At 37.6% G+C, this 26835-nt stretch overlaps 1 protein-coding gene and 2 non-coding genes across 3 annotated transcripts in view; all 3 read right to left on the bottom strand.

Annotated features, from left to right (window-relative positions):
• atg16l1 (ATG16 autophagy related 16-like 1 (S. cerevisiae)) overlaps window positions 1–26835 on the bottom strand; it is a 46259-nt gene that overhangs the window by 1807 nt on the left and 17617 nt on the right. The window contains 10 exon segments of the mRNA NM_001017854.2: window positions 1–939; window positions 1803–1904; window positions 5129–5176; window positions 7462–7611; window positions 8226–8331; window positions 9898–10018; window positions 13768–13839; window positions 17543–17613; window positions 19649–19754; window positions 23516–23618. The exon segment at window positions 1–939 is cut by the window's left edge and continues 775 nt beyond it. Coding sequence (NP_001017854.2) covers window positions 846–939; window positions 1803–1904; window positions 5129–5176; window positions 7462–7611; window positions 8226–8331; window positions 9898–10018; window positions 13768–13839; window positions 17543–17613; window positions 19649–19754; window positions 23516–23618 — 973 coding nt within the window. The 3' untranslated portion in view covers window positions 1–845.
• LOC137487809 (small Cajal body-specific RNA 6) lies at window positions 18759–19039 on the bottom strand. The gene has a single exon (XR_011006547.1).
• Window positions 21486–21765, bottom strand: LOC137487808 (small Cajal body-specific RNA 6). The gene has a single exon (XR_011006546.1).

Raw genomic sequence — 26835 nt, 5'->3', positions numbered from 1 at the left:
AACACACGCACATACGTATGCAAACGCACGCACACAAACACATACGCAAAAGCACGCACACACGTACGTAAATGCACGCACTCAAACACATGCACGTACACGAACGCACACACAAACACGCATGTATGGAAACAAATGCACATATGTACGTAAACGCACGTAAGCAAACGCACACATGTACGTAAACACACGCACATACATACGCAAACGCACATGCATGTGTTTGTGTGCTCGTGTCTGCATGCAAACACGAGCACACAAACACGCACGTACGCAAACGCACTCACGCACGCAAACGCACATACACACGCGCAAATGCACACACGCATAAACGTACGCAAACACACGCACTCAGATGCACGCATGCAAACGTGCGCGCATACACAAATGCACGCACACAAACGCAACGACGTTCGCAAATGCACGCACATACGAATGCAAATGCACTCATGCACGCACGCACTCGCACGCACACAAACGTACACACACACACCTTAATGGCCTGTATCTGTATAAGGCAAAGCATGAACTACAACAGTAAACACACACACACTGATTTAAAGCTGTGTTAAAATAAGCAGTAAGAGTCAAAGATCAACGAGAGTCTTTTGTGTAATCTCGCACTGAATGCATGTGTGTGTGTGTGTGTGAGACACGAGACTGTGCATGAAAGCTGCTATAAATATGTATAGTATGTGTAGAGAGCCAGACAGATGGCATTGTGGGAAAGGTAGTTTTAGAGGCCTGTGGGGCGTGAGGGTGGGCTCACTTTCGTTCCGTCTTTACAGTCTGTTTCATCCAATCACGGCAGGGTGGTGCCATGCTCAGCCAATCACGGCGGAGGATCACATGTCGGACCAAAGCACGGCCTTGCTGCCTTTCTCCACACTGGCCACAAACGCTCCCGACAGAGACCAGGACACCGAGTTGATAGCAGAACTGCAAACACAGGAAGTTCACATGTGGCATAGAATTAAAGAGAGGCAATCTGAGGGTCATCAGAAAAGTGCCGAAGCCAATTATTTAATACTATTAATATTCAAGCAAATTAAATATGAGTCACATTCACAGTTAAACACTAAACGATTAGCCCTCCTGTGAAATGTACACTCTTTTGCATGTATGGGTTCATATGTATGCGTGTGTGCATGCTCATGTGTCAATATTTAAGTAAGTGTGTATGTGTGTGTATGCATATTTGAGTCTGTGCATACGTAAGTGTGTGTGATTGAGTGTGTTTAAGCATGTATGTGCGTATGCTTATTTGAGTGTGTGTATACGTAGGTGTGTGATTGAGTGTATATGTTTACATATGTATGTGTGTATACGTGTATGTGCGAGTATAAGTGTTTGAGTGTGTGTATACGTATGCGTGTATGCATGTGTGTGAACGTGTATGCATATTTGAGTCTGTGTGTACTTGTGTGCGATTGAGTGTATATGTGTACTTGCATGTGTGTGTGTGTGTGTGTGTGTGTATGAATGAATGTGCATGTGTATATGTATGTATGTGTGTGTGACAAATGTATGCATGTATGTTTAAGTATACATGCCTGTTTGCGTGTGTATGAGTGTGTGTATACGTTTGTGAGTATATGTGTATGCATGTTTGAGTGTGCGTACCTGAGTGTACATGTGTATCTTTGTGTATGCATGTGCATCTTTTCAATGGGTATGTCTTTGTATGCATGTGTGAGTGTGTGTATGTATTCGTGAGATAACACATGTATGCGAGTGTGTATGTGTGTGTATATACGTTTTTGTGTGTATAAATGTGAGTGTGTATGTGTGTTCCTGCTCACCTGTGACCCTTATCGAGGGTTTTCTCTAGTTTCCCTGTCAGAACGTTCCAGAGGTACAGAACGCCGTCTGCAGAACCGGCCGCCACAAAACTCCCGTCAGGACTGAAACACAAACACACAGTCATGTTCATTTGAACTCCAGAGATCAGCTGTACTTTAGTTACACATTTAACATGACTGAACAATATAGACAGAATTTAACCAATACGCTACTAAAAGAAAAGCTTGATGAATTGAGTTAAGTCAGGGCTTAACAATAAGGACTGCACGATGGCCCGGTGCCAGTGTGAGAGACGCTTGGGACAGTAGACAGGATCATTACTGGCCCGATTGAGGCCACCTTTTGTTAAATAATTTAGAACTAAAATAAAATACCTTCACATTTTCCCTACTCAGGGTTCAACAATAAGGACTGCCCAATGGCCCGGGGACAGAAGACAGAATCGTTACTGGCCCAATCGGGTCACTAAATTTCAATTTGCCCGCTACTATTTGTCAATTGCATGCAAATACTGTCTTAGAATTGAGAAACTATTTGTTCTTTTAAGTCTTTGAATGCTGCCTTCTCTGTTAAGTCGTAAACACCATATTGCTTTTCAGTTCCTTATATCTGATTGGATGTTGTGAGCACGTTATTTTTTTCCATAACCTGGTAAAAACCAGTACAGCAAAGAGATGGCAACCTGACGTCACATCAAAATATGAGGCTAACAGAAAACGTCTGTTGACATGGGTACAAGACAATGTGGGTTTTGCTTGGTTTGCTGTCACTTTTAAGTTGGTCACTTTTTGTTTTGCAATAAATGCATGCACATTTTCCATACTGCTATATTTTACTGCGAAATATTTTAATATTTTTAAAATATTTAAATTCACAGACATTATTTTTGACACATTATTTAAATTATGTGGCTAAGAAATAGCAATTCACTTTTTTTTGGTGGGGCCAGTGAAAACTTTGGCAGGGCAAGTAAAAATCTGAACCACTGGTCCAGTGTTCCAACGTTGAACCACGATACTGCTCTTTAGTTAACACATAATTTTAGTCATTATACATATATTAACATTTTAAAAATATTATTTAAAAATTTTTATAATTATAGTCATTATTTTTGACACATTATTTAAAACAGGGGTGCTCAATCCTGTTCCTGGAGATCTACCTTCCTGCAGATTGCAGTTGCAACCCATATCAAACACACCTGCCTGTAATTATCAAGTGGTGTTCAGGTTCTAATTAATTGGTTCAGGTGTGTATGCTATGGGTAGCAACTGAAATCTGCAGGAGGGTAGATCTCCAGGAACAGGATTGAGCACCCCTGTTTTAAATAATGTGGCTAAAAAAATAGCTATTAAATTTAGCTTTTTTTTTGGTGGGAACAGTGAAAATTTTGGCAGGGCAAGTAAAAATCTGAACCATTGGCCCGATCGGACCAGTACAAAAAATCCTTAGTGTTGAACCCTGTAAGTGTTAAGATATTTTAATAAAAGATAGATAAAAGTAAACAAATATTATAAAATTAACTTATAAGTTTAGATTTTAAAATACAACTGTGATATATGATTTTATAATTGTAGAAATTATAGCAAGGAAAATACTTTAGATTGCAATGCATGAAAAAATAAGTTGGTAATTAAGTGATGCATTTTTTGACAGTCGTGTAGCTCTGTGTGCGTGTGTGTAGTGATGTAACGGATCACAAATCTCACCATTTGGATCACATTTTTGGCTGCATCCGAAACCGCCTACTACTCTGTAGGTACTGCATTTGAATGTAAACGTACTACTCGGCCGATAGAAAAGTACGCTCTATACAGTATGAATGTGAAAAGTATGAATGGAATTCGGATGTACTACATCCGCCATTTTGTTATGGTCATGTGACCTACCTGCGTCAGTTGCGTCGCCTCACTTCCATTCATGAATTTTCTCACGGGGCATTATGGGATAGCGCAGCGTGCATGGGATGCGCACTTCAGAATCTCGCCAGAAGTAGTAAGTCATCTGGGTACTTCTCGCCTACTGATTTTCGAATTCTATGAATTCGGACATACTACTCGGCTCGCATACTGATTTTAACGTACTATATAGTATAGAAGTATGCGGTTTCGGACGCAGCCAAGGTTTTTTAGTCATGGATCAGACCATTTTTCAGATCAGCCAAAAAGGGGAGGAGACAAATGTCATTTGCTTTCCGTTTATTACAAAAACAGCACTGAGAGAAACTTTTGGCTTTAATAAACAGAACTTAGAAGCTGTAATTTTATTACAAATAAAATAAAGAAATAATCAGCTGAATAAAAATAAATAGTAAAATATTCAGTGCTGCGAAAAAAATCACTGTAACTCCTACTGTTGCCGATATAGCTAAATGTAGAAATCTAACATTATCATTTGTTCAATGCATATTTATTTTAGTCTCATCTTCAATAAATGACTCAGTGATTCACTCAAAAAGCTTCATGTTTCATTGCTAGATGATCATTTTTGAAGAATTTTTCAGCGGCGTATTTGTGATGGCTGGTTGTCGCCACCTATTGGTTAAACAATATAACTGCGGCCTACAACTACCATTCTTGAGCATCCCCTTACTGTAAATGAATATGACAGCGATTTTAATCTTCACCATCACCTTACTGTAAAAGAATATGACGGTGATTTTAATCTTCAAAACATTCGTGGTTTAACCTCAACTATAAACTGTTATCCCAATACTGCGATGTTATTTGACTGTTTGTAACTTACGAACTTAAAAGACTAAAGACACAAGATGTGCAGCACCTGAAGCTACGGATACTGGAAGCCTGTGCTGGCATTTCTCCCGCGGTGTTGCTATCAGTGTGTGAAGAGTGGGAGAAGAGGGTTGCATTGACAATCCAACACAATGAGCAGCACATTGAACACATTTTATAAGTGATCAGAAACTTTTTAAAAACTCATGAAAGAATAAAGATACGTTAAAACCAAGCACACCATTGTTTTTCTTGTGAAATTCCCAATAAGTTTGATGTGTCACATGACCCTCTTCCTATTGAAAAAAACAAAAGTTAAATCCAAGATGGCCGACTTCAAAATGGCCACCACGGTCACCGCCCATCTTAAAAAATTGCCACCTCACATATACTAATGTGCCTCAAACAGGACGTTAACATCACCAACCATTCCCATTTTATTAAGGTGTATCTATATAAATAGCCAACCACATATATATGTTAGAAATTAAAATTCCTAGCATGTGAAACACACGTTTGGTTAAAAATACCCAAACTAGCTTAATAATATCATATTAACAGCATATTATCCATCATGAATGTCGTGCTCCTACCTAAACGTGACCCTGGTGAAGTCAGAACCGCACTTGAAGCCTTGAGCACTGCAGAAACACAACATTATTAGACATCCTGATGAGAAACAGCAGACAAAAAAGCCAGCGATTAAACGATTTAATATACACATTTCTAAACATAATAGTTTTAATAACTGTTTGCCATGATGACAGCACATACTATTTAATAAGATATTCTTCAAGACACTAGTATTCAGCTTAAAGTGACTTTTAAAGGCTTCACTAGGTTAATTAGGTTAAAGTTAGTGTAATTAGGCAAGTCATTGTATAACAGTGGTTTGTTCTGGAGACTATCTAAAACTAATATTGCTTAAGGGGGCTAATAATATTGACCCCTTTACATTATTTTACCAGACAAGCTAAAAAAATGCCTCCAGAAAAATATTTAACAGGAAATTAAATGTCTTTGCTCTGTTATAGGGATAGTTCACCCCAAAATTCACTCACAATAAATTAACAATACCGTATTTTCCGCACTATAAAGCGCACCGGATTTTAAGACGCAGTCTTAATTACGGGGTCTATTTCTGTACTTAACCCATACATAAAGGCGCACCGTATTATAAGGCGCACGCTAAAATACACTGTCTGCAAAAATAGGTAATGGAAGCAAAACAGTTAACAGTTTAGTTGAACTTTATTGTACTATTTAACAATACACTCACATCATTATTATTTTTTTGATCAGTCTTCTCCCACAAATCCATCAAAGTCCTCATCTTCTGTGTCTGAATTGAACAGCTGGGCAGTTTCGTCATCAAACACGCCGGGTTTTTCTCTCATCATTGTCGGAGTCAGTCTCATTGCCGGGTGGCTGTTCAGCAATGATGCCGGCTTTTGCGAAAGCTCGGACAACAGTTAAAGCGGACACCTTAGCCCAGGCATCCACAATCCATTCACATATGGTGGCGTAACTCGCCCGGCATGCCTACCAGTCTTAGTAAAAGTGTGTTTGCCGTCTGTCATCCATTGCTCCCACGCAGCTCGCAACTTCACTTTATATCCAGTTGGTTAGCACCAATATCCAGCGGTTGGAGTTCTTTTGTTAGTCCTCCCGGAATGACAGCAAGTTTCGAATTCATTCAAGTTGGTCTTCTAACTGTGGCCACCTTGCTTTGTTCCCGCGGAAACTCTGTTTCGTCTTCTTAACTCGGCGCAGTTCATTTTCACTTTTCGGAAGTGGTGTTAGTGAGGCCAGCAGGGGGCGCCCAACCTGCGGTCTGTGTGGGTCCTAATGCCCCAGTATAGTGACGGGGACGCTATACTGCTCAGCAAGCGCCGTCTTTCGGATGAGACGTTAAACCGAGGTCCCGACTCTCTGTGGTCGTTAAAAATCCCAGGATGTCCTTCGAAAAGAGTAGGGGTTTAACCCCGGCATCCAGGCCAAATCTGCCCACTGGCCTTTGTCCATCATGGCCTCCTAACCATCCCCATATTCCAATTGGCTTCATCGCTGTCTCCTCTCCACCAATCAGCTGGCGTGTGGTGTGCGGTCTGGCGCAAAATGGCTGCCGTCGCGTCATCCAGGTGGATGCTGCACACTGGTGGTGGATGAGGAGATTCCCCCCATTGTGTGTAAAGCGCTTTGAGTGCCCAGAAAAGCGCTATATAAATGTAAGGAATTATTATTATTATTATTATTATTTTATTTTTTTTTTTTCCTCCACTTCCGAACCATAGATTCATTTATGTGGAATTGTTTCGCAGCTGCTCTATTCCCATTTACAACCGCGTAACTAGTAGCTTGTAGTTTGAATTGTGCCTCGTAAGCATGTCTCTTCACTGGTGCCATTTTCGGGGATCATTAGAGAAACGTGTGGTTTTGATTGATTTATTGCTGCTGCATAGTGTACGTTTTACGTCTCTGTGTCGGCGGGAAATGCTCCGACAGCCAATCAAGCGGAGCGCTTTCCGAAATCACACAACAACATTTTTACAGATTTGTGAACTCCGTGCACACATAAAGCGCACCGGATTATTAGGCGCACGGCCGTTTTATGACAAAATTTAAGGTTTTTAGGTGCGCCTAATAGTGCGGATAATACGGTAAATGTGAAATTTAAACAGTCACTGTGGGAAATATTTGATAAAACTATGAAAATTTAATTTCCCAGTGATGGGTTGCGGCTGGAAGAGCATCCGCTGTGTAAAAACATGCAGTGAAAAGTCATTCCGCTGTGGCGACCCCGGATTAATAAAGGGACTAAGCCGACAAGAAAATGAATGAATAAATGAAACTATCACAGAAGGGCGAATGATTTTTGCACAAGTACAGTATTGATATGACTTCAATAATAGTGTGAGTTACGCACTTAAAGGTTTGTCGGACAGCATTAGTGCGCAGGTCGATGATTTTCACCAGGTCATCTCGAGAGCAGGTGAGGAGTTCAGTGCGGTCGTGATTCAGATCCAGAGACGTCACACGGCCCATCAGCTCCAGCTCACGCACGATACTCTCTGCCCTGAACACACACACACACAGACAAACACAAACGCACACACAAACACACACACACACAAACAAACAAACAAACAAACGAGTAAGTGGGTGAGTGAGATACATTAACACTTCTTACACCTTTTCCCAAAGTCAAACTGAAGCATTTTTCATGCACTTTACAGGTGTGGCAAATAACATATGTACATGCATGTTTACATTTACAAACATCACAAGCTATTTGTTACAGCATATATTGTATATCTGCTATTCATTCATCATTCAAAGGACAATTTTTGATGCCTTGTTTGCCCCAAGTTCACACCTTAAAACATTTTTCTTCTGAAATGTATTTTAGTTTCATGCATTGTGCACTTATGAAGTGTTCACCTGATCTCCATGCAGTTTGTTCATGCATCAGAATATGTAGATGAAATTAATGCAGACTCCAGAGTTTTCATAATTTGTTTAGCTGTTTTTGAATATGATAGTTTTGATAACTAATTTCTGTTAGCTAATGTAATGAAATGCAAAATAATATATATTAAAGGGGGCTAATAATATTGACCTTACTTGGTTAAAAATAATTAAAAACTGTTTTTATCAAGACATGCTTTAATTCATTATCAAGACACTCACCTGATGTCCCAGAAGCGAACTTTCTTATCGAAGTGTCCGCTCATCACACACTGCTCCGTGCAGACGATATCATTACAGCTGGAACCAGCAAACACCGTCTTCATGCCTGATGAGCAAAAACACACAGATGATCATTAATCAGCTCCTTCTTCACAAATGATTCTTTCCAAACTACAGAACTCAACAGACTTGAGCTGAATAAAGTCTTCTGTTTGCATTTTTTTAATGATCTGTATTCCAAGATGTATCGTAATCGTAAAACACACCAGAACAAACAACTAAAAGCTACTTAATATTTTATAATAACAACAGTATCATAAACAGACAAGAATTTGTCTCCAAGAAGTGCTGCTATATTAATATTCAGCAAAAAAATCATGTTAATGACAGATTTATGACAAGTTATGTTGTCTTGGTAATGTCAAGTTGTCATGACAAGGATAAAAACATGTTGTGATGTATTTGTTTATGTCGTCGAGTTGTCATAACAAACAATGTAATCTTTGCATTTATAATGTCATAACTGAGCAAATGACAGTTGTCATAAGCATGCGTAAAATCGAATTCACATCTCATTCAACTTTATTAAAATCATGTCGCGTTTCCACTGTCGGGCTAGTAGTTTGCAGCTCGTCATGCAAACACCACCCCCAGAACATCCCCCGAATCAAACGTCACACAACCCGGTCACTTCAGAGGGAATCAGGCAGATAAAGCACACCATAGAATCATCACAAAAGCATTAAAATGAACACAACCGAAACAAATAAATGACATGTTACTGTACAGCATCACATTAAATGTCTATACGCACAAAAATGTGTATTTCCATTCATTACATTTGTTTACTCGCCGACCGACTGTTGGCATTGTGCATCCAGTGCTCTCGCCACTAACGGAGGGACCCATCACAGTGAGCGCACCATCCATAATATAAAGCCACAGAAATTCTCCGTTATAACTCGGTATGAAATGTATTTTATAACATCCTTGTTTTGATAGACGTCGTGTTAAGTGTTTCAGCACGTAAGAGCAAGCAGCCTAATAAAATATAGCCATATTTGTTTTTAACTATTTTCCCTGCATCTGTATCCAGTTATTCTCTGATGTTATGTACTTCGGTATCTGATGTACTTCATTTGGTATTTTTCTATGTATTTACTTTACTTGTTTTGTTAATTGAGTTAATAAACGAGGGGTTACGGGATAGGATTAGCGATGGACAATATATGGACAGTTTACCTCTCTCAATATTTAGTTTTGTCATAAAAACAATCAATCTAAGATTGAAAATAAAGAGTGTCAGGGCGAGGCAGTGGCGCAGTAGGTAGTGCTGTCGCCTCACGGTAAGAAGGTCGCTGGGTCGAGCCTCGGCTCAGTTGGCGTTTCTGTGTGGAGTTTGCATGTTCTCCCTGCCTTCACGTGGGTTTCCTCCGGGTGCTCCGGTTTCTCCCACAGTCCAAACACATGTGCTATAGGGGAATTGGGTAGGCTAAATTGTCCGTAGTGTATGAGTGTGTGCGGGAATGTGTGTGTGGATGTTTCCCAGAGATGGGTTGCGGCTGGAAGGGCATCTGCTGCGTAAAACTTAAGTGGCGGTTCATTCCACTGTGGTGACCCGAGATTAATAAAGGGACTAAGCCGACAAGAAAATGAATGAAGAGTGTCTTACAGACTTTGCTGCGCAGGTCCCAGAGTTTGAGCGTTCGGTCGTAGCTGCCGGAAACGATCCTTGCGTTATCCAGGAGAAAGCGAGCAGATAAAACCTTCCCGCTGTGTCCTGTGAGCGTGTGCTTCAGAAACAAACAAAAACAATCAAACAGATGCACAAACTAAGGCTTTCATACATAAAGGAGTTTCACTTCAGATCTCAGAGAGATTTTTCAGATCAGCGCTCCAGCCTCCTCCAGTCCTGCTCTCCTGCTTCTGCACATGTAGATGCATGCGTGTGTGTGTGTGTGTGTGTGTGTGTGTGTGTGTGTGTGTGTGTGTGTGTGTACTTTCTTGTGGGATGTTTCTGTCAGAGTCTCGTCTGATGCTTTCAAAAGACTCAAATTTAGCAGAAACATCCATAATTTCAGCTGCCATGTCAAACCAGCTATGCACGACTAGAGCATGCTGGGAAATTATTAACAGGGGCTGCTGAGAGAGACAGATGGACTGGAAGAGAGCTGGACATCAGACCTTTTACATCACATCATTGACCTTTGACCTAGCTTTAGATACTTAAAAATACTTTAAATGTGTTGTCAGCAATTCATAAAACATCTTAAAGCTGCTTTATGTGAGTTTTTGACTCCTCTGAAGCATAAAAACACCATAATATGTTTGCAGATATTTCAGAAACATGCTCAGTGATCATTCTTGTTTATCTTGAAAAACACTGCTGAAGTCAGATATTCTGCTTTGAACATGAGTGTTCAGTGTCTGAATGTCTGTCTTTGTTTTGATCTGTAACTCCACCCACTGACAACTAGGGGCCTCAAAATTAATTGTTTTTAGGTGCACCGCGATGCAGACGCGGACAATTCGGTATTGGTTCAGTAATACTCATAACCAGTTATTATGTACTGACGTCATCTATCTCCTATGCGCTCTGTCGCGAGGGAGGTGAGCGCCGTTATTTACAACACTCAGAGACAACTCAGGGCCGGCCCGTGGCATAGACAGTATCCGCTTGATAAGTGGTGACGTGTTTGTGACGTATGTATACTGTTTCCGGGTCCAAGCCGCCACTCATTTGAGTGGAGGAATCATTCGGTTATGATCACGTTTTATTCCTATCACACATTAAAGTTAATTTTATATAAAGTCATAGTGTACACAACAATCTCTGGGCTTGCTGCATAACAAATACCAAAAATTTAACAATTTATAAAAAAATTATCACTTTCTGGCCATCGGATATTAGGCATGGACATATATACTGCGATCGTGATTTTCGAAAGCCTTAAATCGCTTTGTAAACGTTTATTTTTACCGTTTCATGAGTCTCCCCATTCAGTTGAATAGAGCGCTTGGACCCGGAAGCCGCTTCGCATGACGTCACACTTAACAAGCGGATAGGCAAATGCTAAGGCCGCTGTACATCCATGGGGGCGCCAGAAATGAGCGCGGTCAAGTTGGTTTTGTTTCCGATATTCCAGACACATTCAGTTATAGCGGCAATAACTCAAAACCTCTTACCCTAAAAAGATCTAAAGTGTGTTTCCTACACAAAGACAAAGCTGGTTATGTTTCACAGCTGTCTCTTTTTTTTATTTTTTATTTTTTTTTGGCTCGACATATAAGCACTGCTCCCTTTAAGCCCTCGCGATATGTGTTTAGCCGCGAGTGGAGCTCTCAGTAAGGGACCGTCGGAAAAGTGCTTATTTTTTTCGTTTTTTTTTTTTTTTTTGCTCCGCTCAGCACAAGCTCTCCCGGCTAAATGCATATTGTGAGAGCTTAACTGTGTGTGTGTGTGTGTGTGTGTGTGTGTGTGTGTGTGTGTGTGTGTGTCTATACTGACAGCTTGTTATTGCCTGCCCCCAAAATATAACACTGTGTATGGAAAGCATCGTCAATGCACCGTGATATCGAATTAAACCGAATCGATGGCATGATAATCGTAGCCGAACCGTGAGACCAGTATAGGTTCACACCTGTACTGACAACTATACTTTAGTGTAACCAACTATATTTCAGCACCTCGGGTTGCCTTGATAGAAAATAGCGAATTTTATTTCAGTCGTGTATTCTGACTTTTGAGAATTGCGTATTCAGTATTATGAAAATCCACATGAGGTAGTTTTTAACTAGCAAATAATACAAATATTACAAACGTAAACATTAGCTGAGCAGCTTATAGCGCATAGGCTTGATCTTCAGCCACTCTTTAAGGCCTCGTTTACACTGCCAGTTAAATGTGACCCAATTCCGATTTTTTGCTCATATGTGACAATGATCGGATCTGTTCTATGAGCATGTAAACACGAAAAAAATGCAAGCATTCGGATATTCAGAGATGGGTTTCAGGCCTCTTCATATGTGGAAATAAATCGGATATAGATCAGATATGTGACAATCCGACTGTCATGTGAACGGGCAGATCAGATGTATTGAGGCATTTCGTTCTGTACATCATTAAACTTGCGACAATGTGGTGCTTCTCCATGGTTTAATGACAGAAAGAAGAGCGGGTGTGGAGATGCCGACGTGGTAAACAACATCAGAGTAAACACAGAGGAGGAAAGTGGTCAGTCGCCACAATTTGCTCCCACCAGACCGGAGATCTCTCTCGTACCCACAAACTCCTCAGAATGGTGGAGGACGTCATTAAAGCATATAAACCATAAGCGCAAGCTGCGATGACGGCCCTTTCCCACCTCAGCCTCTAAATCCTTTTAAAGTTGGGCGAACTTCGTGTTGAAACTTTTGCTTTTTGGCGCTATTAATACACACACTGCAGACTACACATAATAACTTTATTCTCTCCAACACCAGTGCACACACAGGCAAAGGCTACATATTCAACTACACACACAGCTCTGGGCTATACCATTACATAAACTGCGTGGGGGTAAATCTGGACTAAACCATTCACTGCTTATACTACACTTCGTATATTTCGCACAGCTAAAAACAAGACAATTTCTTCCATCCAGGCTAGTGTGGCGCAGATGCTAGAACCCGCCTTTATGCATGCGCGACATGAATTGTATGGCAATTGTAAACGCATGAATTGGATATGGGTCACAATTAAAACAACATGTAAACAGACAGCCAAACAAATCAGATATAGGCAACAAATCGTAAGGCATCAAGACCTGGCAGTGTAAATGGGGCCTTAGTCCTCAATCTGGCAACCTAATTGTGAGTCAGAGGAGGGGTTGTGTAAATAAACCCCTCTACAATATTTTGTATTAGACTGCAATCAGTCCTCTATACTGCATCTTTAAAGCTAAGAGTAGCTCCTAACTTGCCAATCTAGAAGAAAATCTTATAAATAATTGGCATGTTAGTCTTAAATTTAAAGTTTTAGCACTAAAATGGGCTCTTAAATCAGTGAAACACGAGGAGTAGGAGACGAGATTTTCTCCAAGTGCTCCAGTTTCCCCCACAGTTCAAAGACATGCGGTACAGGTGAATTGGGTAGGCTAAATTGTCCGTAGTGTATGAGTGTGTGTGTGTGAATGAGTGTGTGTGTGGATGTTTCCCAGAGATGGGTTGCGGCTGGAAGGGCATCCGCTGCGCAAAAACGTGCTGGATAAGTTGGCGGTTCATTCCGCTGTGGCGACCCCGGATTAATAAAGGGACTAAGCCGACAAGAAAATGAATGAATGAAGACATTTGAGCAAATCTATTTTAATAAATATAAATTTTGCCATTTTTAAGTATTTTTTTTTTAAATATTAAAAAACATTTGTTTAAGATATACTGTCAACGTGATTAACCTTTACATCTAAATGTGTGTAGGGATCAAAAACTGAACTACTGCAGCCACTGCACGCATGATAACATGTCACTAAACATGGTGTGTGTACGTGTTCAGTGAAATCCTCACCCTCAGTCTGTAGTCATCGACAGTCCAAATTCGGCTTGCGAAATCATTGGAAGCAGCCAGAAGATACGAGCCCTGCGAGCAAACACAATATTATCAGTCACAAAACACTCTTAAAAACAGCTATGGTCAATATTATAAGCCCCTTTAAGTAATTATTTTTTCAATTAGCTACAGAACAAACCACTGTTGTCCAATGACTTGCCTGATTAACCTAGTTAAGCCTGTGAATGTTACTTTAAGATGAATACCAGCGTCTAGAAAAATATCTAGTCAAATATTATCCACCGTCTAGGGCTGTACAATACTGGAATCAGACATTGTAATATTTAATTTATCTGCAATATATATATATATATATATATATATATATATATATATATATATATATATATATATATATATATATTTTTTTTTTTTTTTTTTAAATGTATATATATATATATATATTTATATATATATATATATATATATATATATATATATATAAATATATATATATATATATATATATATATATATATATATATATATATATAAATATATATATATATATATAAATATATATATATATATATAAATATATATATATATATATATATATATATATATATATATATATATATATATATATATATATATATATATATAAATATATATATATATATATAAATATATATATATATATATATATATATATATATATATATATATATATATATATATATATATATATATATATWTATATATATATATATATATATATATATATATATATATATATATATATATATTTATATATATATATTTATATATATATATATAAATATATATATATAAATATATTTATATATATATATATTTATATATATATATATATTTATATATATATATATATTTATATATATATATATATATATATATATATATATATATATATATATATATATATATATATATATATATATATATATATATATATATTTACTGTATCTATACAATTTCACCAAATGATTGAATAGCCCTATTTGGAAAGAATTTATAGTTGCACTATTTTAAGGTTCAATTCTTGCTATTAGCAAACCACTAAATACTTTTGCTTCAATAAACTGCTAATTTGTTCTTTATTAATAGATATTAAGTTAGCGCAGGTATTGTGTTAGGGATGTAGAAAAAGATAATGCAGAATACGTACATTATAAGTATTCAATTCAATTTAATTCATGTTTATATTTATAGCGCTTTTTACAATGTAGATTGTCTCAAAGCAGCTTAAAGAGCCCATATTATGGGTTTTTGAAAATGCTCTTCCATGTAGTGTGTAACACAGCTCTAAGTGAAGTGAAATATCCAGCTATGGCTTAAATCTGTAAGAGTAGTGTTTAAAACTGTTGATTCATCTATAAAAGAGTCGACTCATAGTGCTTCAAACGAGTCGTCTTGATAACGAGTCATTAGGTGTTTTGCCATGACGTGACAACAAAACCAAGTAGTTGCGCGCACAAACCCGGGAGATTTGAAACCTGCGGCCCCGCCCTCTAACACAGAAAAAGCCACACACACAAACACGCGCACACACAGACGCACGCATGCACGCTCGCACGCACACACACGCACACACACACACAGACAGACACACACGCGCGCACACACAGACACACACGCGCGCGCGCGCACACACGCACATTATTGAGTCTTTACCCAAAGATGAAACCTCAGCATTAGAGCCCAGCCTTGAGCAGTTTGAGTGCTTCTGGAAACTACATGCTACAAAGAATACTTCATCGGCCGTTTGTTAAAGGAAGGATCAGTAAAGAGTACTGATGGACTATGTCAGAACCTGGATGGGTTTCTTCCTCCATTTCTCAAGTGTAAGTACGTGCGAATAAAGTTGTTGCCTCGTTGACTCTAGCTTGCAAATGTATTTAGTTGTGTTTTGTTACTTGTAACCGCGTGTACTGTCTCAGGTTAACTCGCTATATTCTCATATCGCGTGTAAAGCCACGTTAAAAACGCCACGCGTGCTGCTTTGTTTACGGACCATCGTGGAGGAGGGTAATGTGTGTGTGTCTGTGTGTGTGTGCGCGCGGTGTCCTCCTCCAAGGAGGGTTATGTGTGTGTGTGTGTGTGTGTGTGTGTGTGTGTGTGTGTGTGTGTGTGTGTGTGTATGAGTGAGAAAAGAGCAGAGTGTGACATCTCCTCACCAGTTCTTGGAGTTTTTGTTAATAAAATAGTTAGTCGTCATAGTTTGAAGTCCATCATCTGTATTTACATTCATCCACTGGCAGCCAAAATCCACACCTCACACTATGAAGCGTGTACGCACTGTGATTACTTTTATATTGCTGATTAGCTGCTGGGCATTTCACTCTGTCTCGCGCTGAAGGCAGTCAGTGTCGCCCAATCGCAACAGACTGTCATCGGTACAATAATTTTTATATATTTACAGGAAAATTTTACCTCATTTTTGCTGATACAAACTTTTAAGTCCAGTCATTTTGTTAATAAAACATTTAGTTATTTAGCAAATTTTAGTGTGTAATTTATATCTCCTATATAAAATGAGAATATTGCATAACAATAAAAAATTTAAATACTGCATTTGTCATATATTATATATACATTTATTAAAAAAGTATCAAATGTTTGGGGCCACCTGAAATCTTTTTGCCAAATTATGTTTCTGTGTTATTTTATGTTTCCAATGTCCAATCACATGAATCAATAAACCATAAACAAATATCTAATATTGTGATATATAATTTATTTCATACCAAACTAATATGATAAATTAAAACCAAGAACTCATCCATCTCATTAAATTATTTTGTTTGTCAAATCTGATTCAGTGCACTGTCACAAATTATATTAAATTAAGCATATTCTATAATCACATTTCCTTATGTCAAATACACAAGACAGTAGAGCTGTGAACCTACAATAGTCTCACGATTCGGTTGGGTTACGATTATCATGACATCGATTCGGTTCAATTTGATATTTCGGTGCATCACGGTGCATGACGATGCTTTTATATTTTTTTCACAGCAGCAGCTCTTGTATTAAAATGTATGAATATATTTATATTTATAGGTTATTATTTGTAATACAATTGTGTCATTTAATACAAACAGTCAGATATATAAACTGTAACTTTGAAAAAAACGAGCATTAAGCAAATAATATAAACAAATATAAATATCCAGCTCAATTTCTGATCCTTGTCTAGTTCTCTTACACCCCTTTGATTGGGATTGATTGGGTTGCGATTGGCTGTTGCGTGCTGCGCTCTTCAGATGAATGATAAGCGGCAGGGGTGATCTCACAGCTGATCTATGATAGACACGGTGGAGAAATCTCTGCAGACACGCGCTCGTTTCTGTATGCAAAAGTAACACTGTAAAACAGCCGAGAGGAGAAGAAAAGCCACGCCAGCAGGTCAAATGGGCCACTGTGTGTGTGTGAGAGAGAGAGAGAGAGAGAGAGAGATGGGGTAGGCTACTTTCATTCTCAAACTCACACAGTGAAATTGTGCACAGTTCATGAGTATTAAGTAGTTAGAGCGCTGTAAATACTCGCGATCGTCTCCCTCGCGACAGAGCGCATATGAGGTAAATGACGTCAGTAATAACCGGTTATGATTATTACTGAACCGATACCGAATTGTCCGCGTCTGCATCGCGGTGCATCGAAGAAACAATTAATTTTGACACCCCTACAAGACAGGAATTATATTTCATATTAGTAACTGCATTGTTATATAGAGATACACACTCACCGCACTGTCAAACTCTATACTGGTGATTCCAGCATTACTTCCCGTCAGTGCACCTTTAGGTTCACATCGCCCTGCAGACACATACAAACAAAGCCTTTAAACCATAAACATACACACATATCATAATCTATAGGCACCATGTATCAGGAGGAAACAAAAAACTCTGCAGTTGTTCTATTAAAGCAGTGGTTCTCAAAGTGGGGGTCGACTGGTTTTTTCCAAAACCCTATTTTTATTAAACCATAAGAATTATCTCATTTTATCCACAACCTGCAGAAGAGAAATAATAGTTGTTTATATTTGCTACATACTGCTGTATTTAGTTATGCCTAGTTCAGACTGCGTGATTTTAGCCCTGATTTTGGCTCGCCGACAGGTTTTGAGAAATCGCCGACAAATGCCTGAAATCACAGGCAAATCGCTGCTCGTGCACGTGAGTGACAATCACACAGTATGAACTATCAAAGACGCGATCTGAGAGAATCGTAGATGAGTCGCCGATGCCTGTGAGATATTTGGCGTACTGAATATCTGGAGCTGTCGGCGACTCAAATCATGCCGTGTGAATTGAGTTTTGACTGAAAATAACATCAGCGATCGCCTACAGCCAATGAGAGAGCAGCGTTCACTTGTGTGTGCGTGTGTGTATACCTGCTGCAGGCCAGCGGGAGGCTGGGGGAGAAGTTAAAAGCGCTCTTTTTCGGTTTATTTGAACCCACGAAATGGAGGAAAAACTAGCGGAGGTTTGACAGGACTCAGGAGCACCCGTGTCTGTTTGACGTTTCATACAGAAAGAAATTTGTTTATTATCAACATTGAGGAGAAATGGCTAATTCCCTTTAAACCCAGGTGAGCAAATATGTACATGTTCTACCCCATTAAAGGCTTCTTTCTCATTGTCACTGGCATTGTCATTTTGGGGGTCGCAGGCTGAAAAGTTTGAGAACCCCTGCATTAAAGGGATAGTTCACCCAAAAACAGGATGGAAACGCTACTTTATTTAGAAATGTTTAATGCAGTTTTCCAGTTTGTGAATGAATCTAATTAACATCTTTAGACTGAAAATGCTGCTTTTTCTCTAACATTCTTCAGAATATCTTGTTTTGTGTTCAACAGAAAAAAAAATTCATAAACGTTTTCAAGCACTTTCGGGTGAACCGTCCCTTTAAACCTTATGAAACTGAGCTTGAGCAATTTCCTCTTTGCAGCGACTGAAGGTCTCAGCTTGAAAACTTGAGATCATGAGCCCGTTAAACGTCCTCCTTCAGTCCAGCCCTCCTGTGTGTGATGTTTCTGTCGGACGATGCTGATAAAAGTCTTGTAATTCTCTAAAAGACTCTAATTATACAGCATAAACGTCCATAATATCAGCCGCCACCTCTATCCAGCAATGCATGACTAGAGCATGCTGGGAAATTATTAACAGGGGCTGCTGGGAGAGACAAACGGACTGAAAGGAGACGAGGGCTTCGGACCTTTTACATCTCATCACTGACCTCTGATGTGTAGGTGAAGTCAGAATTATAAGCTGTATATTTTACCCCCAATTTCTGTTTAACAGAGAGAAGATTTTCTTCAACACGTTTCTAAATACTAGTTTTAAAAACTCTTTTCTAGTAACTGATTTATTTTATCTTTATCATCATGACAATGCGTAATATTTGACTAGATATTTTTCAGGATACTAGTACTCAGCTTAAAGTGACATTTAAAGGTTTATTTGGGTTAATTAGGTTACATTTACATTTAGCAGACGCTTTTATCCAAAGCGACTTACAAATGAGCCTAATTACAGTTAGGGTAATTAGGCAAGTCATAGTATAACAGTGGTTCGTTCTGTAGACAATCCAAAACAAATATTGCTTAAAGGGGGCTAATAATATTGACCTTAAAATGGGCTTAAAAAAATTAATAACTGCTTTTATTCTAGTCGAAATAAAACAAATAAGACTTTTTCCAGAAGAAAAAACATTATAGAAAATACTGTGAAAAAATCCTGAATCTGTTAAACATCATTTGGGAAATATTTGAGAAAAAATACTTGAGAGGCTAATAATTTTGACTTCAACTCTATATATGTGATGGATTATAAACAGTAAACAGTACCAGATACGACTTCCCAGAGTTTGACCCGGCGGTCCATTCCTCCTGTGGCGAGCAGACGAGAACCAGGACTAAACCTCACAGCGTTCACTTCTCCATCATGAGCGTCCTACACACACACATACATACACACATACATACATACATACAAAGATAAATGAGATCTTTGCTTCGGCTTTTTGAAATGTGTTTGGAAATTTAAACACTAAATTTAGCAGTCCGACTATATATTAGGTGGCCTTAACTAATAAACTAACTAGCTAGTTAATATATATTAATAAGGGATGCACCAAATTTTTGGCAATTATCAAGCCGAAAAAAATGGATATGCTACACCACATTGACCATCAATGTTCAGCTTTTACTTTCTCCAGCTTTACTCACAGTGCAATATGGAGAGGCTTTCACACTGGATGCGTAAAAAGCAATGTGCTATGAAATTGTGAGTTTTTGACTCTTCTAAAGCATAATCACACCATAATATGTTTGCAGATATTCAGAAACATGCTCAGTGAACATTCTTGTTTATCTGAAAAACAATCCTGAAGTCAGATATTCTGCTTTGAACATGTGTGCTACATGCCAGCACGGGTGTCTTCGTTTTGGTCATTTAACCCGCCCACTGCAAGTTTAGCCAATTATATTTCAGCACCCGGGTTGTCTTGGTGGAAAACAGCGTATTTCATTCAGTCAGTCATGAAGACTCTCAAAGCATGCGTCTGTGACTGAAATGCGACCTCTGGTGGACAGTAGCAGACTCTGAAATGAGACGCAGATTCAGAGTTCCACATAAGGTGGTTATTAATCAGCAAATAATATAAATATTACGATTGTAAACATTAGCTGAGACGGGTATATTGTAACCCTGTGTCCTAACAACTAGCTACATGTAGTAGTAAGGTTTATAATCTAATTAATACACATTAAACCTCTTCAACATGATTAAATGTAGATGCTGAATCACTGATATGTGTTGGTTTGCTCTGAGTCACAGTTCTGAAGTTCAGTTTCAGACGGTTTATTTTATTTTCCAGATCTGAGGTGAACTATCTGCTGCTGCTTTCAGTACAATGGCAATAAATGTCACGTGAAATGGCATTCAGACTCACATTAGTAGCATTTAACACTGAATAAAGCACATGAGCTGTACCTGAGCTGATCAGTTTTCTGTTGTTCAGCTGTGAGAAACTGAAGCCGTTTCTAAAATATAAATTTCAGGTGTTGGTTAGGACTAAAACTAATTTTAGTCAGTGGCAATAGCCTAGTGGTTAAGTGCGCCGACATATAGCACCATGGTGCTCACGGCGACCTGAGTTCGATTCCAGGCTCGAGGTTCTTTGCCGAACCCTCCCCTCTCTCAGCTCCCAACTATTTCCTGTCAATTCTCTGCACTATTCGATCCATTAAAGGTTAAAAATTCCTAAAAAATTATTTTTTAAAAACTCATTTTAAAATGAAGAATATTCCTTCTATCGTATGTTGCTGCTTTTAGTTAAACACAATTTAAATCAGCCTCTAGCCTCGATAATCTGTTGGTCCTTAATCTGGCAACCTGCACTTGCATGTGTTTTGACCAGGAATGTAATACCTAGTTCAACCACTGGGTGTCAAACGTACATACTGCACCTTTATTATTTCCAATGGGCCATGGAAACATACATGTTTGGTTTAGTAGGCCGCAAGGTAACAAAGATTTAGAGCCACTCAATTGTTATTTATTTCAAGCTTTCAAGAGGTGTGTACTATGAAATACAAGAGCTAAATGGAGTACAATGATTATTTATATTAAACAATAATAGATAACCTTTTAGATATAAACATTGCATTCTTCTATTTTAAAGGTCTCAGCTTGAAAACTTGAGATCATGCACCAGTTTAATGTTCTCCTTCAGTCCGGGCCTCCTGTGTGTGGTGTTTCTGTTGGACGATGCTGATCAAAGTCTTATAAATCTCAATAAAAACTAATTATACAGCATAAACGTCCGTAATATCAGCCGCCACCTCTATCCAGCAATGCACCACTAGAGCATGCTGGAAAATTATTAACAGGGGCTGCTGGGAGAGACTGAGGGACTGGAAGGAGAGCTGGATGTCAGACCTTTTACATCACATCATTGACCTTTGAACTATGCATGAGAGGGGAAAAACAGATTTCATATCTCCAGATTCTTTATCTAATGATTCTGAAAGAATTCAGTTCAGAATAGATTCTTTATTCAAATTTGATTGTGAAGGTGCGGGACTATAATATAATATAATATAATATAATATAATATAATATAATATAATATAATATAATATAATATAATATAATATAATATAATATAATATAACAATAATTAATAATATAATATAATAATATAATATATCAAATATAATATAATATATCAAATATAATATAATATAATATAATATAATATAATATAATATAATATAATATAATATAATATATGCTGCAAAACTCACTTAATTTGGACAAAAACAGACCAACTAAACCATTTTAAAGCCGTGATTCAGCTGGCTCTCTGTAGATCTGAATAAAAAGCAATTCTAAAATAATTCTCAGAAATCGTATATAAATTATATCAACATGTTGGCTTTGAAGACATTTCATCATTAAAAGTTTATAAACAAACAAACAAAAATGTAATGCTAACTATTTGTTTGTGTATTTATTTAGCAACGTACGGCTATTTTATGGCAAAATCAATATAGATTAAAAAAATTACTTCATAATTCAGTCAGAGATTATACAAAAATAAATAAAAATTACATTAACATCATAAGACATACTTTTTCAGTTCAATACATTACAATTAACTTACAATACTTCCAAGAGGATACATTTTTGACACATTCACCAAGTGTGCGGTTTTGAACCAAGAACGATTTGTTCATTATAATTGCTTTTTGTAATCTTGTGTTTCAATTTTACATGCAGAGAGTGATCATACTGAATATAGCTGTTCATGAAATAAATAATATTTAAGATGGCAAGACAGTCAAACATAGATTCCAATCATAAATAAAAGCATCAAAACTCAAATTCTGGTTAAAATGTATAGTTGGAGAGATGTATTTGCACAGCTAAGAGAGAGAGAAAGAGAGTTGAGTTTATTGCCATATCAGCTTTTCCCTCAAGGCAAAAAGAGATTTACAAACATTTCATATACATTACTTTTCAATAATAATTAAAATAATAATCATTCTACCATTTTTTCAAATATTAAATTATGCAAAAAAATTACATTTAAATATTAAAGTATTAAAAAACAATGTTTTAATATTTTTTTAAATATTAAAAACATAAAAAATATTTAAATTTTACAACTTACATAAATATTAAAATATAAAAATTAATATTTAAATATTAAAAACAGTTTAATAAAATATTTAAAAAAATAAAATATTCAAATATTTAAAAATAACAAATTTTAAAATATAAATATTTATATTTAAATATTAAAAACAGTTTAATAAAACATTCTTTAAAATAAAATATTTATTTTAAAGTCTTTCTAAAAAAAAATTGTCTGATAGATATGGGGCGTTCCAAAAGTACATGTTAAACAGTTTGTGTACTATTGCTATTGCATTGCATTTTGGAGAAACTTTTTCTTCCGAATAAATGGCCATGTGAGTCTATTGAGTCTCGTGTCTCCAATGCAGCACCTTACATTATATTAATATAAATAACCTCATCATGTCTTGAGTTAAAAACTAGTTTGATTTTCTTTCTACTAAGAGCTAGGTTGAGTTTATTATTTGAGCACTGATCCCATTCTGTTTATTTGCACAGCTGAAGAAACAGGGAAAAAATGTGTGCAAGGAATTGATTTGTAATGAAAAATGCATGAAAGAGGAACTCACAAAGATGTGGAGTGCAGTGGAGGGAACACGCACATCCGCACACGCCGACGGCACTTCTGCGTTTTCAGGAGACGAGCTGAACGAATTCACGGAGCGACGTCTTCTGAGGGGGGAAAATAAATACAACATCATGTGTCACAAGGGGGCTTTTCGGAAGCCGCATTAAATCTCATGTTCCTCACAAAACAAGTCGTCTTCATAAAGAGGTCCATTCACATGTGCAAATGCATGACTGAAGCCATAACGCTGAGTTTAGCAGTGCAACACTGAAGGTTTAAAGGGCACCTATGATAAAAATCAACGTTTTGAAGCTGTTTGGACAGAGCTGTGTGTAGTATAGTGTGTACAGAGTCATATTGGCCTGATAGAAACACAATAAGTCCCTTTTTTTAATTTCCTGACGTTAAAATATAATCCAAATTCCTCCCATTTTGAGGCCAACCACAACTTGATGTTGAAGGTGGGGCTTAGCAGAGTTTGGATTGGAGCAATCAGTAAAGGCTGATTTATACTTCTGAGCCACGTGCACGCGTATGCTGCATGTATAGCACTCGCCGACGCTGACGCGCACCTCTCAAAAAATTAACTACACATCGCAATGGCGTATAGCCCAAGTGTGGGCGGAGGTGAGAGCCGCGCAAGGGAGATCCAGATTAAAAGCGTTGTTTTGTGTTTATCTTATGATTAATGTTGTTGCACGTCTGACAGTTCCCGCCTCAAAATGAGCAAGTTTGAACTACTTGTATGTTAAGGTAGCATTCAGAACAGAAAAAAAACCCACCAGCGAAGAAACTCGACACTGACGAACATAAACACCTCACTGCCAGCAGAGTTTTAGAAGTGTTACTGCTGAGCAACAGAAACAGCACGCAGAAGTACAGTAGAAACCAGAAGTTTGCATACACTCTAAAAACAGGAACATAACAGTTTTTTAAAAATGTCTGATGGTAAATCATACTAATCGTTAACTATTTTAGGTCCGTTAGGATTTCCTGAATGATTTACATTTGCTAAATGCCAGAATTTTTTTTTTTTTTTGAGAATTGTTCATTAATTTATAGACAGTCAAAAGTTTACACACATTTCCATGGTATTTTTTTAGCTTTGCTTATAAACTGTATAACTTTGGTCAAATGTTTTGCGTATCCTTCTACAAGCTTCTCACAATAGTTTGCAGGAATTTTGGCCCATTCCTCCAGACAGAATTGGTGTAACGGAGTCCGATTTGTAGGCTGTCTTGCTTGCACAAGCTTTTTCAAATTTTCTATAGGATTGAGATCAGGGCTTTGTGATGTCCACTCCAAAACATCCACTCTGTTGTCCTTAAAGCACATTTGAACCAATTCAGCAGTAAGCTTAGGGTCATGGTCTGTTTGGAAGACCCATTTGTGGCCCAGTTTTAATTTCCTGGCTGATGTCTTGAGATGTTGCTTCACTATTTCTACATAATGTTCTGTCTTCATGATGCCATCTATGCTGTGAAGTGGACCAGTTCCTCCTGCGGCAAAACAGCCCCACAACATGATGCTGCCGCCTCCATACTTCACAGTTGGGATGTTGTTTCTAGGCTTGTAAGCTTTCCCCTTTGTCCTCCAAATGTAACACTGGTCATTATGGCCAAACAGTTCAATCTTAGTTCCATCAGACCACAGGACATGTCTCCAATATTATTATTTTTCCCAGTGTAATTCAGCAAGTTGTAGTCTTGCGTTTTTCGTGTTGATTCTGGCTTGTTGATTTTCCCATGTTGTCACACGAGGAAGCAGTGTGTTTGAGGTTTTCCCTAAATACTATTCTACAGTTGTGCCTCCAATTGACTCAAATGTTGTCAATTAGCCAATCAGAAACTTCCAAATCCTTGACATCATCATCTGAGCTGTTTCAGAGGCATGATAATCCTATTGTGTGTAAACTTGACTTTCAAGAAAAGTTATAACAATTTCTCAACAAATATCCCTCTCATTATTCTGCTATTAAGCAGAACAGAAACAAATGTTATAATCCTAACTTACCTAAAAGAGAAAAAGTTGTCACATTAACATCTGACTTTTTTTTTTAATGGTTATGTGCCTTTCTATACAGTGTATGTAAACTTCTGCTTTCTATTGTATAAATGCACGACTACACACACTGTATGCCGATCACTTGATGCAGAAATATAAACTAGGTTAAAGTGTGGAGCAGGGGAGGTGGTATGAGTGATTGGTAAGTGAAGAGCCTGAGAGGAGGATTATTTATTTATTATATCCATATTTATATTTGTTTTATTAAAAACAAGCTTGGATTTGCCCACCTGTCAGGTTTAAGACCAAATGGGGCACAGCATGTGTATTAGGATATAACTCAGTTGTTTGAGCACACTTCGTTATTATTGTTCATTTATTCGTTTGCTGGAAATTAGAACTGAATTTAGAAATAGTTTTGAAACAAATCTTTGCGCTTAACAAAGGAAATTAATTATTTAATAGGCTAATTGATGTCTGTGTGTACATGGTTTCCCTGTCCACAAGAGTGAAAGTAGATACTGAGAGGCCTAATCTCTCATTCTCGCGCTGTAGATGCTCTGTTTAACTGTTTTCTTGCTAGTGAAAAGCTCAGTTTCTCCACTTACACTTACTTTACGTCATGTAAATAGCAAATGCACCATGGCATGATGCAGCTGGCTCTTAAAGGGAATGGGAGATGAGACTCTGATTGGTTTATTCTCAAAACACACCTATAACTCATTAAGAGAGTAAGCTTAACCCTTTTAGACCATGCGACAGAGCGCAAAACAGATTTTTCTGTCCTTATATTAGCAAAAGTGGATTCTGCACGGCCTGAATGCGTTTGCGCCCTGCACTTTGTCCATGGACCGTCAAAATAGAGCCCACTTTTTGTTCAGAGCTGAAAACCCAAATGTTCAGAAAAGTAAAATAAATGAAATGATGGGTATTTTGAGCTGAAACTTTACTGACACAAAGTGGCGGGGAAAAGACTTATTTTAAATCTTGAAAATGGGGTAAAATAGGTGCCCTTTAATGTAAAAAAAAAAAATCTTTAACACACAAATAATGCAAACTCTGATGCACATAAGACTCAAGCTCAAACCTACAGTTCGAGTCAGAACTAGTTGCCCTCCTGTGACTTTTTATTTATTTATTTTTTATATTTCCCAAATGATTCAACAGAGCAACAAATTTTTCACCGTATTTCCTATAATATTTTTTCTTCTGGAGAAAGTCTTACTTGTTTTATTTCGGCTAGAATAAAAGCAGTTATTAATTTTTAAAACACCATTTTAAGGTCAATATTATTAGCCCCTTTAAGCTATATTTGTT

The sequence above is a fragment of the Danio rerio genome, chromosome 15 (assembly GCF_049306965.1).
Source record: "Danio rerio strain Tuebingen ecotype United States chromosome 15, GRCz12tu, whole genome shotgun sequence".
NCBI lineage: Eukaryota > Metazoa > Chordata > Actinopteri > Cypriniformes > Danionidae > Danio > Danio rerio.
This window is presented reverse-complemented; position numbering and strand designations above follow the sequence as displayed.